General features: G+C 33.2%; 1 protein-coding gene across 2 annotated transcripts in view; it reads right to left on the reverse strand.

Annotated features, from left to right (window-relative positions):
* The window catches only part of LOC118186586 (uncharacterized), a 65,901-nt gene that overhangs the window by 32,842 nt on the left and 14,312 nt on the right, over positions 1 to 18,747 (reverse strand). Inside the window, exon 1 of one of the 2 annotated variants that reach the window (XM_035356692.2) lies at positions 536 to 862. The exons of the other annotated variant lie outside the window; for it this stretch is intronic. Within the exon in view, the coding sequence (XP_035212583.1) occupies positions 536 to 623 (88 nt within the window). The 5' untranslated portion in view covers positions 624 to 862. Of the gene's footprint in view, positions 1 to 535; positions 863 to 18,747 lie in introns of those variants that run through there. 2 annotated transcript variants of the gene reach the window in all.

The following is an 18,747-nucleotide window of genomic DNA, read 5'->3' on the forward strand; positions in this document are numbered from 1 at the left end:
GTCTGGACACACCTAACAATTTCCCTCTGTACGCACAGAAAAATTGAATGAAAAAGGATTTAGAGGTTACTCTGAACCTTCTTTATTTATAGTAGATGGCAGCTCAACACAAACCAGTCCATATATTTTAGCTATGTTTAGTTTTTTTTTTTTTTTTTAAGACCCTCACTTTTCAAAGTTGCCTAAAATCCAACGGCGAACCCTAGGTGTGCCCAGACCGGTCTCACCGATAATCTAGGACAACTGAGAGTCTGTACTCTTTGTTTCACCGCATCTCATCGGTCAGTTCATTGATTGACAACAATGCTCGTTTCAGCACTCTTTTCGAAGCTCTATTCCCAATCAGTGTGCCCACTTTGGGCACACCCACAGAATTAAAACGATAAGTGCTATCTTCACAAAATTTTACTTGGGTACTCCTCTAGGCCTAATTAGACTGCCTACTTTTTTTTTTTTTTTTTTTTTTTTTTAATCAAAACTCAGACTTTAAAACGTAGCTTGCCGGAAAGGGTTAAAGTGAAAAAAATGCAGTTACCGTCAGCAGGCATTCTGGCGTAAGGTATCAATACAGGATATGGCCACCAAGGAGGGCGACGCAAGATTCCACACATCATGTCATACATTGCACAACATTATCCAGCAGCTGTGGTAATAACTTATTCCATTCCTTTATCGTGCACAGATGAGGGTGTCCTTGTTTAAAGGGCATTGTCGACCAACAAGACTCCTCCCCAAAGCATACCAAACATTTTCAATAGGATTCAGATCTAAAGAATGCACTGGCCATACGAGGTTTTGAATATCCTCACTCTAGAGCAGCTCTAGCTCCTGGACAGCGACTTTTCGATTACTTTTACCTCTTTCCGGAAGAGTTAAATTTGAGTTATGTTTTCACTACTTTATTTTTACGTCTTAAACAGCTTTAGATGCTATAAACTTAATAACTAACAACTACCAATAAAGCCATTCTTATATGGCATAAAGACATCAGCAAATTTCACGAGTTCTTATGGCAAGAGAAAGCAAAAATATAGCCTTCATCTTTAGATTGGAAAAATACCCACGTCTTACGTCTAGCAGATAAAATTGCTTGGTACTGGGATAACCCAGCTTCCTCCAAATAGCTTAAAGGTAACTTCACTGTTACATCATCATCACTACCCGGAAACCCTAATAACAGAAACCTGTTCCGGCACAATAGAAAGTGATGAACGAGGAGGGAAACTGAATATCGACTTCAAACTCGTAAAAACGGACACTGAAGGGATTTGTTAAAAAAAAAAAAAAAAAAAAAAAAAAAAAAAAAAAAATTCAGTGACACAGTGACCCAGGTCTCAGGTCTCTGAAATGGTGCGACGTTAGACATGTTTTATGCCCCAAAAATTCCTTTTCATTTAACTCTCACGAAATTTTTCCTTTATCAGTTTAAACAATAAATTTATGATTGACGTCATTTCATTTTTGTTTTCTGATAAATTGTATCTTCGGAAACAGTAAAAAAGTTCAAGCAATTTCTGCGTTGAACTTCGGTACGTCGATTCTATCAGTATTTCTGGGTAAACCTGATGATATTCCTAATTCGCTATAAATATGCAGTACTACTTGCATTCACATAAAAAGGACTACGAGACATAAAAGGTACTACGAGATACATTTTACTAGAACTATTCTTACCGATAAAATTGATACTTTGATAGGCCATTAGTAGTAAACAGTTACTTTTATTGAAAGCAATTTCTGAAAAGAGATCCATCTGCGACAGAGAAAGCCTCCCGTATCCTCCTGAGATAAAAAAATCTGATGTGCACACCACATGACTTCCTTGTCCGGAATATTAAATTATACGCATTTTTTCTTGCATTTTGTTTAAACTTATTGGATTTAATAATATCTACTTCGCCGACAGCGCATAAACCACAATAGAATAAGTGCATTCTTTAAAATTCACTCTATTTGTTTACCATAGCGACACTCTGGCGCTAGGTTCACTTAACAGCATTATATTTCGTTCATATTATAACCCAGAATGCACAAAATTTGTATCATTTAAAGAATTATCTAATCGTTGCCACATGTTCTATTCAAGTACCATAATAAAGCTAGAACGATGTATAAAAGAAATTAAGCAAACAAAACAAAAAAGAAACAGTTTTTCACAGACGATTGAGTATTTCTCATTCAATTAATTCAGTTCTCACTTCGCGACAAGGCAAAAATACATAAAAACTCAAAATATCTCTACTAAAAATTAATAATTATTAAAAATTAAGTAAATCTTAAACACTTATTTCCTCGAAAAAATTCCAGAAAGGATTAAGCATGATTTAAATCGCAATAATAAATGAAGACGTTTATCTTTGTTGTTGTGAAGCTACGTTTCTCTAGATTGGCAACGAATTCACTACTCAGCTGTTTCAAATGTAAACAAGCAATGGCCGCCATCAAAATAGGCTTAGCGGCACTTAAACAACTTTTAAATTGTTGATAATTCTAAAAATATTGCATACAGATTTACTAACGGCATAAAATCCTTAACCGGAAGATAAGAATAACATAATTCAATCATTTTTAAAGCAAAAAATGTACAATTTACAAACATATAAGAGTAAAGAAACTGAGATCACTGAGCCGGGTAACAGAGTGAATATATATATAAATATACTTATATACGTTTGGTGCGGCCGATTGCAACCAAAATACGAGGTGCACATCTACATGTTATAGTAGTCCTATATACAAAATTTCAACTTTCTGAGTCGACTCGTTTTTGAGTTATGCGAGATACGTACGTACGTACATACGTTCGTACAGATGTACGAAAAATTCTCTTCAGAATTCATTTTAAAGCAGTTTTATAATTTTTTTTGGAGGAAAAGAGTCGTTTATTCTGTCCTTACGTACAGATATCACGCAAAAACATCGTTAAATTGCATTCGAAAGCGGTCAAAGTGGATATATTCGTTGAAATATGCTGCCTGAAGCTTTTCGCGATTACAATACTTCCTTTTTACTTCGTACAAGGAAGTAAAAAGATTGGCTGGCCAAAAGTCATGTCAACAGGAGCCGCATGTTAGGTTTCAGTATTTCAGAAAAGCAATTAAAAATTTATACCGTTTTAAAAATATAAGGTAAAAAAATGTTTTTATAAAATAGATTGAAGCTAATTTCCAAAGAAATAAAAATATATATATATGAAAAAAAAAAAAAAAATCTGAAAGCTTTCCAATTTTATATTACGCCCAAAGAGGCGCTTTTCTTTTTAAAAAAAATGTTTTGTGTGTTACCCTTATTTATTACGTATCATGTTCTTTGCACTTAAGCCATAAAATTCAGTTCAATAGCAATGTCGCAAAATAATTTTAAAATGAACCTATCTTTAGAATTTCCGATACAGAGTTCCGCGCGCTGGAGATAAAAAGTTTTTTTTCCCCCTCCGTAGAGTGTTGCCATTGCTCGCTTTGAAATTCTTGAGTTTGTTAATCAAAAATTCGTTAAAGTTTTACAAAATATGAAATTGATCATAAAACAAATTTCAAATTTGGTCTTCTACATCCCCATATTCGTAGGAGGATTACGTCATTCAAAATTCGATGGCTCTATGTACAGTTGTTTTATCACAATGCGAGAAATATACATACATTTATGCAGATTTTTCATTATTTAATTTCTTCAAATATAATGCAGGACTCTTACATTTGGTGGCAACAGTTTGAAAAGTGAAACGGACATTTATAGTGATTCAACGCAAAATCGCAAAACGAAAACCCTCAGGGACAAAGCCCCTTTGGACTAAAGAGTCACTAAGGATGGGAGAATAAAACCTACTTAATTTAAGTTTTCATTCATTCAATTAAATTTCATTCACTGTTGAAAAACACTTTTCTTGGTAAAGGCAAAATATTAAAAACGGGGAGATTCGATCATCTATCGGGATATCCAAAGACTATACGAAAAACCGGAAAAATTGCAGATATGAAATTATTATTACTTTTACTCAGTATTCAAGAAAGCATATTTTTACGGGGCACTATTTAAATTTTATATGAAGTATTTAGTAAACTAAACTTTTTTTTCTTCTATTCAGTTTCCTTTATAAAAATCAGTGGGTTTTAAAAGTAGTAAATCTGAACCGAAAGCAGACGTAAACAATTCTAAATCCTTTACAACTGAGGGAAGAATAGCATAGCAATTAAAAAAAATTAGCGCTAAGTATTTTTGCTCATAATTTAAAGTATTCCTATGAAACGAATGAAGCAAGTAATTGAACGCACTACGAAAGAGCTGAAGTTCCAAACAAGAAAATTATTTTAAAATAACCTGCCAATTTACCAGTTCTTGCATATAAAAGCATTTTAGTTTTCTCACACAACTAACGCAACGACGAACACATGGAGATCAAATCTTACATAATCTAATCAAGTAATGAGATTATAGCCCCCCCCCTTTTCCGAGTAAAAGCTATTACTACATTATTCGTAGTACTTTTATGCAAGATTCGAAGGACATCATTGACGCAGCATGTTGTTTTTCTGATGTCGTCATAGTCCCTGTCTGTTTTAAAGGCGGCATTTTTGTGGTGGCAAGAGGAAGAAACGAAATTATTTGCTTCTTTGCTTTTGATGTGATAATAAAGACACAACATGAAATTACAGATGTCTCAGAGTCAATCAACATGTAATTTACATTTCAATTTCAAAAATTAGATTGCTATTGGCTGCAAGGCGAACCACATTTAAGGAGCACAAGAGCTCCAGTTTACCTATGGCCAGCATATTATACAGTGTAACAAAAGTGCATAAGCTTTCCGTCACATCAATCGGAAAATGAGGGGGAGGGGAGGAAAAAATAATTAATTGAAAATTTTGGATCTTTTTTGTTATACGAATACAAGCGCCGAATAAGAAAGACATGCTTTACCTTGATTGTGGTACTAGTCGTGCATTATTTGACTCTTATTTATGCGAATTCATGTGAGGACGCTCGAATAAAGACAAAAACCAATTTTAACAAATCTCGGCCGATGCTATTGCCCATTACTAAATTAAATTTATCGTTTTTATCTCTTATAATAGTGTTTTTGTTTTTAAGTTTAGTGTTACCTATACAAAATTTTTTAAAGTGTGTCATTCTGTTCATTTCTTTGTTCGCTGAAATAATTAAGAGAAAGATTTTTTACGGACAGAAAAATTTTAATACCAGATTATCTTGCAATAAAAAAAGATACAAAACTCTTAAGTTAGAGAGACAAAGTAGAATACTGCACAGTGCTATCGAATGAACAATGGGATAATAAATCCGTTTGCTTTTACAAATTACTACAGATTTTTTTAATAATGTATAAGTTTTTTTTTATAATCTGCTGCTGTTATAAGGAGTTAAAAAAGATAAGGCAAATTCTATTAGAGTTGGGTTGGATTTATTTGATTACGGCAAAGTACTCGAAAGCTATCTGTCTACAGATAAAAATTTCTTAAATGTCTACATATTCCTAGGTGACTACAGATTCTTAACTACAGAACTTCATAAAGCAATTATATTCATTTCTGTTCGAAATTTCTAATTCTATTCTGCATTAAACACAACCCCTTCCTTAACACCCCCAAAAAAGGTTACATATCAGAAGGACTAAGTCTTTTCATATACACGTTTTATAGAGTTTTTTCACTGCCTGACATAAAAATATACACGCCATCTTATTTCGTTTTAAGAATCACTAAGCAAGGAGAATTATTAAATTAGAGGTGCAAGGTTAATTTATCTTTACAAGTACACACTTACTCAATCTGCCAAGCCTACGGTTGATTTGCCGATTTTGCTTATAAGTTTAAAACAGATAACTGAACACACCAAACATAAAATCCAACTTAATGTTTATTGGTATTATAACTCCTAGCTACGAAAGTAAAAATAAAATAAAATAAAATAAAATCACTGCTTCTTGAGGGGTCTACACATACAAAGCAAATAAGTAATTAAATACTTAGTATTGGTTTAAAATTATGGCAAAGTACCCGAGGGTTATCTGCCTAAAAGGAGGGATGCCTTCGTGGAGGTCTTCCTAAGGGGAACTGGTTCGTATACACGTTACACATGTGGGAAAACCACGAAAACGCCCATCCAGCCAGCCCGTGGAACCCCGGACCGAATTACCAGTGTTCAGCTACTTGACCGCTCGAATGCGGGTTGACCTAAATACTTCGTAACCCGGCTCTTAAAAAAGTAAGCACGATCCCTTAAGTATAAATACTAGCAAAAGAAAAAAATGCACTCACCAAAACCAGCAAGTAATTGCAGGTGGGAGGAAGCACAAGAGAACAAACAGTATGTTCGGTAGCGCTGCCAAAATTCTCTCCCCCAACACACCCCTCTCGTTCGCTATTTAAAAACGTTGCTAATTTAAATTCCTGAAGTACCTGACGCCAGAAAACAGGAGCGCAGGACAGACTGAATTCAAAAAATAACGTATTAATTAAAATACACTTTATACAATCAAGCTGCATTCGTACTATCTGCGGTGTAACAAACCTATAAAAACTCTCGACCGACCTTTCTTTAACTTAATTTCTTTGTAATATAATGATCCATCGATGTGCTTGATTCCAGTACAGAATAATCGCAATAACCCGCCTTCCCGCCTTTTGCTCTTCCTGATTTGACTACCGCACATCAATATCAATATGCACATTCATATGATTTCAACGGACGCCTGTCCCAAGCCTCCATATCCTCCTACAACAGTATTTAAATTATTTAATATAAGTATTTTGTCTTAACTGTAAGTTTTAAAAATACAAAATTAAAAACAAGAATAAAATGTTAAACTTCGCATTTCAATTTTTTCCCCGTTCTTTAAAAATCATACATTAGGCTTTTGAAATTATATTGAATTACGGTATAAAAAATAAGATTTTTTTTCAATTAAAATTATAGATCATTAAGAAGTGATTTTTACGACTGATTTTTTTAAAGTTTTTTGAAAACGATACGGCATTTTAAATGATTCCAAAATTAATTTAAGATGACCAGGACATAAAATGCCATGAAATGATCCTTTACTAAAAACGATTTTTCCATGCTTGAGAAAAAGTAAATTTTTTAAGTCTATATCTCACTCATTAACTTGATTATGAAATTGATAAGCAATCTACACACTTCAGCTAAGGTTTAGAGTAAAATCAATAATTCTTGAATACTCGTAGTTTGACCCAGCTACGAACTAGGCGAACGGTTTGGCTACATGGATGTTTTCATCAAGTGCAATAAGTCCTCCACGATGGTTATAAGCTTAAGCTGATAGCCCGTGTGCTTTGTTATAATGAAACAACATAACCCAGCCTCTACCTATATTCAGTATTTATTTATTTATTCGCCAGTATTTGCAAAATTACAATAATAATTTTTAACTGCTGGATTATCTGAAATTTTAACCAAATTTTTTTTTTTTTTTTTTTTTTTTCAGATTTTCAAGCAATATGCATGCACCAATCCTTTGAAGTAGTGCCCTTTTTCCACGATCTCTGCAAAAGGTATAATGCGAATTAACATGAATTAGCATGCTAATTTTTAAGAAAATTACCTTTAACAACATATCAACTGGATAGTTAACGAGAGGAGTCCAAAGGGATTTGAATCCCGAAGGACTATTAGTTTCGTTTTGGCATTTTGCGTCGGACTCATAAATGTCGGTTCACTTTTCAAACTGTTGCCACAAAATGTTAGAGTCCTGCATTATATTTGAAGAAATTAAATAATGAAAATCTGCGTAAATGTATGTATATTTCTCACATTGTCATAAAATAACGGTACATAGAGTCATCGAATTTTGAATAACGTAATCCTCCAACGAATATGAGCATGTGGAAGACCAAATTTGAAATTTGTTTTATGATCGATTTCCTATTTTTTAAAACTTTGACGAATTTTTGATTAACAAACTCAAGGAATTCAAAGCGAGCAATGGCAACGTTGTGCAGAAAAAACATTTTTATCTCTAGCGCGTGAGTCTCTGTATCGGAAATTCTAAAGATATGCTCGTTTTAAAACTATTTTGCGATATTGCTGTTGCACTGGATCTTATGGTTTAAGTGCGAGGAACATGATATTTAATAAAGAAAGGTAACACACAAAATGTTAAAAAACGCCCCTTTGGACGTAATTTAAAATCTGAAACATTTCAGATTTTTTTTTTTTTTTAGTCCAAAGGGATTTGAATCCCGAAGGACTATTAGTTTCGTTTTGGCATTTTGCGTCGGACTCATAAATGTCGGTTCACTTTTCAAACTGTTGCCACAAAATGTTAGAGTCCTGCATTATATTTGAAGAAATTAAATAATGAAAAATCTGCATAAATGTATGTATATTTCTCGTATTGTGATAAAACAACGGTACATAGAGTCATCGAATTTTGAATAACGTAATCCTCCAACGAATATGAGCATGTGGAAGACCAAATTTGAAATTTGTTTTATGATCGATTTCCTATTTTTTAAAACTTTGACGAATTTTTGATTAACAAACTCAAGGATTTCAAAGCGAGCAATGGCAACGTTGTGCAGAAAAAACATTTTTATCTCCAGCGCGTGAGTCTCCGTATCGGAAATTCTAAAGATTTGCTCGTTTTAAAACTATTTTGCGATATTGCTGTTGCACTGGATCTTATGGTTTAGGTGCGAGGAACATGATATTTAATAAAGAAAGGTAACACACAAAATGTTAAAAAACGCCCCTTTGGACGTAATTTAAAATCTGAAACATTTCAGTTTTTTTTTTTTTTTTTCCCCTGCATCAGGTTTTCAAATCTTGGCAAAATCTGGGCACTACGATTTCCATTTAATTCTCAATATTCACTTCAAACCTGTTTTCATTGAAAACCCGTCGTGGCATAAATACAACGTCGCAAAGGAAATCAAAACACTTAGAACTATTCAGAGGCAGCTTTGATATTGCTGAAGGCTTCTAATTTTCATTTCAGATGACCTTTATCTCCAGTGATTATATTCTACCTTGAAATTCAGTAGTAGACCCACCTTCGAATCCAAATATCTGGATACTCCCTTTACCCGCATTCAGAATGGTGGTGAAATGATAACACAGTTTACCTGAAAATTTGAAGGTTGAATCTAATGAAATACCAAAATACTACTCTTGGCCATCAATTGTAAATGTTGACTACTTAACCTTCAATGGCTGTCTGATTAAATGCTGCTTGGGAGGGAACGGATTTCTCAAAATGAACAATTAGCTATGGCCATTGAATATGATCTTCTATCTTCATTCAACTTGAATTGTGATTTTTTAAAAAAAGTTATTGCTTCTGCTTTGATAATGACTAAAAGCTCGATAACGTGTAAAAATACAATACAATTAAACAAAAGGTTTTTATACAATAAGCAAATATGATAATTAATGCACTAAAAGGAGAAAAATAATTCTATAATATAATGGAAATAATAGATTAAATAACTCTATTTACAGAATTCATCTACTGTTTTATATCGCGAATAATAAAAGTGAGGGCTGCCTAAATAACGAAAGCTATTAATTTGTCAAATGCGTTAGTCTTTTTTTTTTTTAGTTTATCATGGTGCTTTACGCTTTCATTATTCGCGATATAAAATTGTAGATGAATTATGCACACAGAATTTTTTAATGCATAATTTTCATTAAACTACACGATAAATTATTTTTCTTCTTTTAGTAGACTCACCAGCGGCCAAGCCGCTGAACACTGGTAGTTACGTCCGGGGTTCAAACCCCGATGAACGGGCTAGCTGTATGGACGTTTTCGTTGTTTTCCTTCATGTGTAATGGGCCCACCAACGGCCGAGTGGTAAAGACGCTGAACACTGGTAGTTTGGTCTGAGGTTCGAATCCCGCGAACGGGCTGGCTGCATGGGCGTTTTCGTGGTTTTCCCCATGTGTGTATACAAGCCAGTTTTCCTTAGAAAGTTCTCCACGAAGGCATCCCTCCCTTTAGGCAGATAGCCCTCGTGTGCTTTGCCATAATTAAATAATCCAATCCTTCATGTGTAATGAGTACACAGCCAGATCCCTTAAAAAGTCTTCCATAAATGCATTCCATACCTTAGGCAGAAAGCCCTCGAGTGCTTTGCCATAATCAAATAAACCTAACCAAACCTTTTAGTGCATTAATTATCTACCATTTTAAATAAAAGCTTGATGTATAATTTTTTTAATTCTATTTTATTCATGATATTTATTTAGAAATTATTTGAAATTTATTTAGAAATTCACGACATTTATTTAAAAGATGCATTTCTTTGCTGTTCAATTAACTAACTACATCAGGTTATATTTTATGTAATGCCAGATCCCACTGCTTTTCAAAAACAAATAAATTCAAAGAAATTAGAATTCGAAGATTTCTTTGTTTTATGCCGTTAAATTAGACATTTATAAAAAATTAAACGTGCCGTTAATTACACATTTATATAAAACGTGCTCTATTCTCAGTTTTTATTATTAAATTACCGAAATGGGTGTGAAGTACAATAAAAAAGACTCATATTTTACGGAAAAAACCAAATATTTATTTTTAAATTCAATGTGTAAAAATGGTTTTACCCATTGAAAATTCAGGATACAATATCAGATCTTCTATACGCGTATTTTTAAAGTGATTAGATGTTGTGTCTACTAAGTGTTTTGTTGATAATTTCCTTCTAAGTTACAGAAGTTAAGCAAACGCATTCGGTGACCTTAGCACCCCATTTATAAAAGATTCAAACTTATTTTCCTCCATTTTTACGAAATCTATTATTTAAGGTAGGGAGGAGTTTTATGTGTCACGGTCTAGACCAGGGAGTAATCATCCGTGTGCAGTCCAAGGTCTTGAGGCTTTCTAATTAGAATTTTTACATTAGATTCACGCATTTATTTTAGTTTTAAGAAGTTGTGTTTATGAGATACTTTCCTCGTAAATTGAGTCTTCCTTATTTGCGAAGCGATTGCGGTGATTATAGAGTCATTAAAGTATTTACAAAAAGTGCCATTAGCGTTTAACTCTTTCCCATGATCGACTTCGCATTGTCTTCTTGATTGCATCAATTTTGATTTCATGAGATAAACTGATGAAAATATCTTTCGCTATATGAAAAGAAGCAAGCCATTTTGAAATTTAAATTGAGGTAAATTTACAACTATTTACACTTTTGCTTAACATTTGCAAAAAGCATGAAATGTTATCAGTCATTCTGATTAGTGGAGAAGCAAATTCTTCTTTTCATCAAAATGTCAAGTTATTTAATAGTTTTCGAGCTCTCTTTAATATACTTAACCTTTTTCAGAACATGTTTTAACAGTTATCTGTGAAATTTACCTACGACTTGGACAGTTTTGTAATGTCGTATTTGTTTGTTCATAATGCTCTAGTGTTTTACCGAAACTGTTAGTTCCAGTCTAATTAATCCTGCTTTGGTCATAAAAGAACCTACAGCTGCAAACCAAGCCACCCATGTCAAGATATTAGGGCTTAATGGTGAAATGGCTATAATGAAAGAAAAGTATGCAATGTAGTTACAGGATGAATTCTGTTTGAGCATGTAAATTCGTATATCTCATTAACTGTATATAGGAATTTTGGCTTTTGTTGCTTTTGAATAAAATACACGCTATGATTTTTTTCAAGCTATTGAATATTTTTTACCCTAAGTTTGTGCTGTGATTATGTGATCATTCCGATGCTTGCTTTCAGCATCAGAATTTCAAAGCAAATAACAAAAGGCTTGATTAATTATGATAATAGAGTAACTTCGGAGGATATTGCTTCTCAGAAACGCGAATGAGAGTTTACAGAAAAATGCATTTTCATTGACATAACTTAAAAAAAAAAATAAAAAAAAAAAAAAACCTGCTTAATTACATGCATAAAGGTGCCGGGTCCTTTATAGTGAGGCACCAATTTGAAAGCGTTTTCTAGAATAATGGACGAAATTCTTTCTTGTGATGTAGGCGTTCCTCAATAAACGCTAACGCCGGTTAGATCTAAAAGTATTTATTAACAGAGCACGAAGGAACGAAAGAAAATATACATAAAAATGAAACATATACCAAATGGAACATGAAACATTAGAATTATAGAGACATCTAATACATGGCAAACTAACATCGTCGTGGCTGGAGGTCGACTAAAGATTTTTCCTTTCCGCCACTAAATGGCGTTCAATAAAATAGTTCGGTTACAGTTAAATAGTTCTGTTACATCCTTACAATCTGTAAAGTTTACTACCTAAAAGATATTAGCAGAATAACGAAAAGGACGGTTTTGAGAAAGATGTAAAGTGCAATATCTATTCTTATTAAAGGTTAAATTTCAACGGAAACAGCTAATAAAGATTTAACATTTCGCATTTTACATATAAACATCTTTTATTATTATTTATTAAACAATTTTAAGTTTTCTCTGAACTTAAAATTAGTTCAAATACGAAAAGTAAAACTTGAAAATTTAGGAACGCAGGTCTGTACAAATTGTTTATCTGATTCCTATTCTCAATTCTTGATAAACTATTAAAGCATCAAATTATCGGATTCAGTTATCATTGTCACTGAATATCGGATTTACAGAATCGAAATTTCAATTAACAAAAAAAAAAAAAAAAAAAAAAAAAATCGCTGAACATTGACATTTCTACCCGATGGAAATCCTTGCGAACAGAGCTGGCTACCTCGGAGTTTTTCAGGTGTCCCACAAATGCAACTTGAATACAGGACATTTTTGCTTAAAATGTCCCTCGCGAAGGCATCTTTCAGGTAAGATAGACTTCGTGTGCTTTGCCATAATCTAACAAAACCAAATCTAAATGACCAAAAACATGTGATGTCGTTAGTTGGAATAGACTTGATATCTCCCCTCCCCTCCTCTCCACTAGAAATTTACAAAGATACTTGTAGAAAAAGTATTGAAGTATTTCTTAAAAAAATTCCAATTTTGCGTAGTAAGTTAACTAACTTGTTAAGTGTTATATTAGTTCATAGGATAAAGCAGTGTAATATGTATTCCCTGTACATAATTACTGAAGGTGAAATTTTTAATGACTTTACCGTCTCCTAAGTCATTTTTCTCGAATTTTGGCAAGCAGGGAAGACATTTGTGTGGTAAACGATCGGCACTTTTGATGAACACAATCTTGTTCCTGCGCTATTAAAATAATAAGAAAAAACCTTGAAACGTAATAAGGAAGTACTTAATCCTTTGTCTTTCATTCGTCCCAAGCAAACGTACACATTCAAACCACATAATTTTATCGCAGCTTTGTGCAAAGAATTGCTTGAAGTGTTTTTACTTAAACTAGCAGAACTGCATTTAAATATTTTGGCGGACTTTCCGTTTAAGGTTGTTTTGAAGCACAGAACTCAGATTAGTGCAATTCTCATTTTCATATAAATGGTTAATCGTAGCAAAAGGTAGCAGATTACTAAATTTGTATGTAAAAATTTGTGCTCATGTGCCGATAAATTTAGCTGCACGAAATGGACTGAAGTTAGTTGCTCTGTATCGTAATTCAAGCACTGCATTTTCCTGCTGAAGTCGACTTTTTAACCTCTTCGTCGCCCGTAACGCGTCTAGCGCGTTCAAGTGAAACTCCGGCAGGACGGCCGTAACGCGCTTCAGGCGTTCTTTTCATTTAAAAGTTTTAAACGCTTTCTAAATGTTTACTTGTTTGAGTTCTTATTTTTGTTTGTTCTAATACCTCCTAGAGGGCAGCACTATTCAGGCATTCTATTTCTAATTGAATCCCCCCCCCCGGGTTATATGAATATTCGCGCAATTTTACATAAGATACAAGACAGTGAGAGATCTTCAACGTCTACTAAGCAGAAAAAGAGAAAAATGAGGTTGTAAATTGGAAAGACAAGAAGGATACACGTTTGATGAGTACAGTCCATAATAACTCTATGATTGATGTTGAAACACGGAAAAGAACTGTAAAAAACAATAATTGTAAAAGAATACAACAACAAAATGGGAGGAGTGGACAGCCTGGATCAGATGTTATCGAATTAATCCTGCTGTTAGAAATAAGCAGAGATATTACAGTCAAAAGTCGTTAATCCGGACTCGTCGGGACTTCGGCGATTCCGGATTATCGATTTTTCCGGATTATAGATCATCAGTTTAAATCTGGTAAGACGGCATGCAGAAATTATAAAATTAAAAATATGAAACCGTAATTTATGAAATAAAGAACAATTATGATTTAAAGGAATTATAAGCCAAATAAAATAAAAACATCTGCCCTGAAGATAAGGATAGTGCTGACAGATCAACTTCAAATTCATTGCGCGCCGCGGCGCAGAGCAGCGTGAAATTGATAAACAGATTTCGGAATTGTAAAGGATATGCCTTTATCCATTTTTTGCAGCAATTCCACTTTTTATTTAATGGACTTCGAAACATACTTTCGCTTTGTAGATCCTTTACATATTAGCAAATACATATCGGAAATTCTATTTGACATAATCGAAAGTTCAAGCTTACTTTTATAAAATTGTTCTAACAGTCTGCAAAAAATAATAAGCCGGATCCAATTCGAAAATTAAGGAACAACGCAATCTGCAACATTAACTGAATTAGATAATTTTAGCTTAGCTTATACCGTCCGTAATACATTAAACGCGCATCCGTAAACATATGTTGCGCATGCGCACACGCATATTCGCAGCCGTAAAGGTCTTACGAGCATGAGTCAACGCCACGCATGCGCAGAAAGTTTGTAGCTTTGAGGTCCGGATTATAGATCATTCCGGATTACGGGTATCCGAATTAACGACTTTTGACTTATTACTTTTCCATTATGCTTTATTTCCTTGTAATTTTACTTAATATTCATTTACATTCATCCACTACGAAAGTTATGTATGTACAGAAAAATCAACATTACTCGCTGCGAAAAACAAAGGGCCGCTGGGGAGAAATTTTCGAGGACAGGAGAGGACGGCGAAAGGGTTAACTATATTAGTAAATCTCTATCTAATTTGGTGGGGATTATAGTAAACGAATTAGCAGACTTTCAAATTAAAACGCGTTCTTCAATTCAGTACACTTTATCATATCTACCTAAGCTGTCAATAACGAAAAATTTCTTGTAAAATTAAACTGCTTTTGACAGGGTACAAGAATCTATCGCATAACGTAGGTAATTAAGGCCGTAAAACATGTTACACGAAATCTTGTTCATCGAAGTTATTAAATATATATAAAATACTCTATTTTAGCCAATTATATATTTCTCCTTTATTTCTTATACAAAATCCAAGGGGAATAAAGTATAATGCATAAAAAATATTTTACGAATTTATACTGCACTTTTTTTAACAAAATACCTAAAGTAATTTCAACAGTCTTTTGTTTATTTTCTTCTCCTTATACTTTTCTTTACAACAGCCCAATACATTACCAATCATGCGAAAAGACTGCTTTATGCGCGTTTTTGTGGTTTTCCAGATGTGTCGCATGTAGACGAGTCAATTTCCCTTAGAAAGTCCTCCACGAAGGCTCCCTCCCCTTATGCAGGTAACCCTCGAGGTTTCGAGACATTTCCCTGCAATGCAGATAATTAAACGCAGAATTCAGATCTTCAGGTCGCACACTGCACTAAAAGTTAGAAAATCCGATTAGATTAGGTTAGCCAATTAAGGCAAAGCAAGTCAAGGGCTATCTGCCTATGGGTTGGGATGCTTTCGTGTGGAACCTCAAGAAAACTGATTTATAACTACAGTGGATTAAAAACGTATTGGCAATTGCCTATAATTGATCATATCAGCTAGCAAAGGAAATGCTTGACGATTTTAGCTGGACGTAACGAACATAGGAGGTAATAAACACACAAATCTAATGAAAGTTTCATTTCAATATGAATTTTACACAAAATATTCAAACGAAAACGTAAATTTGCATGTCAAAAAATGTATTAGCAAAGTTATGACTGCTATGCAAATGTTGTTACATTGAGGTTACGTGTTTAGACTGATAAGAAACCCTATTGGTATAGTGTCTACACCGCTACTTCAAAATTTTTAAAACGTTATTTTGCTAATACTGTGATAAAATGGCTTCGAAGTCGAAGGTGTTGGATGCTAATGTTAAAAACATTATTCAACTCAGAAATGACGGTTTAACTTATCGTGCTATACGAATACAACTGAAAATAAATTGATTTACTGTTAGAAGTGTTGTAAAAATGTTCAACGAGACAGAATCGACGGAAAATAACATTAAAAGTGAACAGCCTCGAATATTTTCTGCAAGGGAAAACGGCCATTATCAAAGAGGTTTTGTAAACCCCTAAAATAAGTGCTCTCCAGTTAGCTAAAGGTGTTGCTAATACTTCGCATAAAACTTCCAGTGTATAGACTATACGGAATGTTATACCCGAAGAGAGTTATTATGGAAGGGCAGCTAGAAAGAAACCTTTCATTTCGGAAATAAACATGAGAAAGAGATTAGATTTTGTAAAATCTCATGTTAATATATCAGACGATTTTTAGAACATAGTTATTTTTTTTCGACGAATCGAAGTTTAACATTTTCAGGAGTGATGGACGACAATATGTGTGGAGAAAGCCAAACACCAAACTGGAAGAACAACATTTAACACCGACTGTGAAACATAGTGGAGGGTGCGTCTAGTTTGGGGCTGTATAGAGGCCACCCCACAAACGGAATTGGTAATCTGTGCTACATTGATGGTATTATGACGTAACACAGACATACTACGCTATAACTTGAAATTCAGTGCTGAAACACTGGGCTTAGGAACATCATTCGCGTTTCAACAGGACAATGACCCTAAGGATACAGAGAACCTCACACTTGAGTAGTCACTCTATACCGTTCCTCGGCAGTTAAAGACACCACCTCGATTCCCTGACATAAATCCAATTGAAAATTTATGAAACAATTGGGACCTAGAAGTCAGGAAACATAAAATTTCGGGTAAAGAGGAACTTGAGCGTATAACTCCTGCAATAATGCCACAAAATTCCCAATAGTAGAACCAAGACTTTGGTGTTCCCTATAAGAAATAGATTACAAGCTGTTAAAAATACAAAGTATTAAACTTTCTTCCCACATTTTGCTGTATGATCTTTCCAATATTTTTTGACATGCAAATTTATGCTTCTGTTGTATATTTTGAGTAAAAGGCATATTAAAACAAAAGTTTCATTAGATTTGCATGTTTATTACCTTCTGTGTTCATTATGTTTACCTAAAATTGTCAAGCATTTCCTTTGTTAGATAATATACTCAATTATACGCAATTGCCAATACTTTTTTAACCCACTGTACGTTACACAAGCAGCCAACCCGTACGCCAGGATCCCAACTATCAGCGTTCAGCATCTTTACCGCTTAGCTGCTGGTGGGTTAGAAGCTATTCTCCATACTTTTCTAATTTTTGTATTTCTTTTCCTGTTGATATTTCTCTTTTTTTAAGGAAAGGAAGGAAGTGAATGGTTTTTTTTTTTTTTTTTTTTTTTTTTTTTTTTTAAATTTCAACGTCAACTCTGATTTTAAGACTGGCGTTTACACGCAAGCAAGGATGCGCCTGTGAGAATAAGGAAAACAATTGCAGAAATTAATGGCAATGTGGAGCATTTCCTCGTTAATTTCTTCCTAGAGTTCATGTGGAGGGAGAAACAAACTGCAGAGAATGGCAATCTTTTAGATGCCATTTTGAACGAAACTCCGAAACAATATCCACCGGAAATTAGAATTTAAATTTAAACAAATTTGAATTTTAACAAACATGTACATACGTAAAAAAGCAAATTTAAAGTTAAAATAATTAAAAAATGTGCAAACATATAGAAGATTTAATTTTCGAACTAATCTACAATATCATTTAAATTCAGATAGCATAAGTAAATCAAGTGCAAAACCAAACCATGAAAATAAATTCACCAATTTAGCAAATTAAAATTAATCTATTTTTTTTTATTTTATTTTATTTATTTATTTTTTTTTAAATGCGGAAGTGAATGACTGTTGAGCAGGCAGGAGACAGACTTATCAAGGGAAAGTTGCCTCCAAACCTAACTCTCCAATCATTCAATTGTTTCGTCATTCATGCAGGCAAGGGCAAAAGTCAAAACCAAAAGTAAAGAGTGAAGAATGTCCAAAAAGAAATACCAAAGTGGTTCCTTTAGAAATTAGCAATTAAAAATTAAAGTTCTAAAAGGAAAATACCAATGAAGTTTTTTGAGAAATAAGCAATGTAAAGTCAAGTATTAAATTAAACTTTAAAAAAATTAAATTTTAAAAAATTAATTTTTCAGAAAAATTAATTTAGAAACCAATGCATTTTAGAAACCCTTGTCTACAGAAACCTCCCCGACACGAATATGCATATCAATAAAAAGAAACTAAAAAGGAACTAGACATAATTTACATAAACCAATAAGAAACAAAAAGAACTAATTCATAATTTTAAAAAAACAAATATATACTTAAAAATATAATTTCATAGCTAGAAAATACTTAAATACTACATAAAAAATATTTAAAAAATACTTAAAGCAAGTAAATAGTAAGTTTTAATTCTAACTTACCTACTATATTATCGTTGGGGTCTGCAAAAGTATTTCCAAAGTGATGTGTGTTCTTCAAATTATATAGATGGCGCTTATGTAAGTAAAGTTGAGTGCCAAACTGCTATCTTTGTTTTATTAAAAAATTTTTGCAAACTTTAATATTAAAATATTTAAATATAGAAAAAATTAAAT

The sequence above is a fragment of the Stegodyphus dumicola genome, chromosome 4 (assembly GCF_044657685.1).
Source record: "Stegodyphus dumicola isolate Sdum_Otavi_A_Nest chromosome 4, ASM4465768v1".
In the NCBI taxonomy this organism is placed as follows: Eukaryota; Metazoa; Arthropoda; class Arachnida; order Araneae; family Eresidae; genus Stegodyphus; species Stegodyphus dumicola.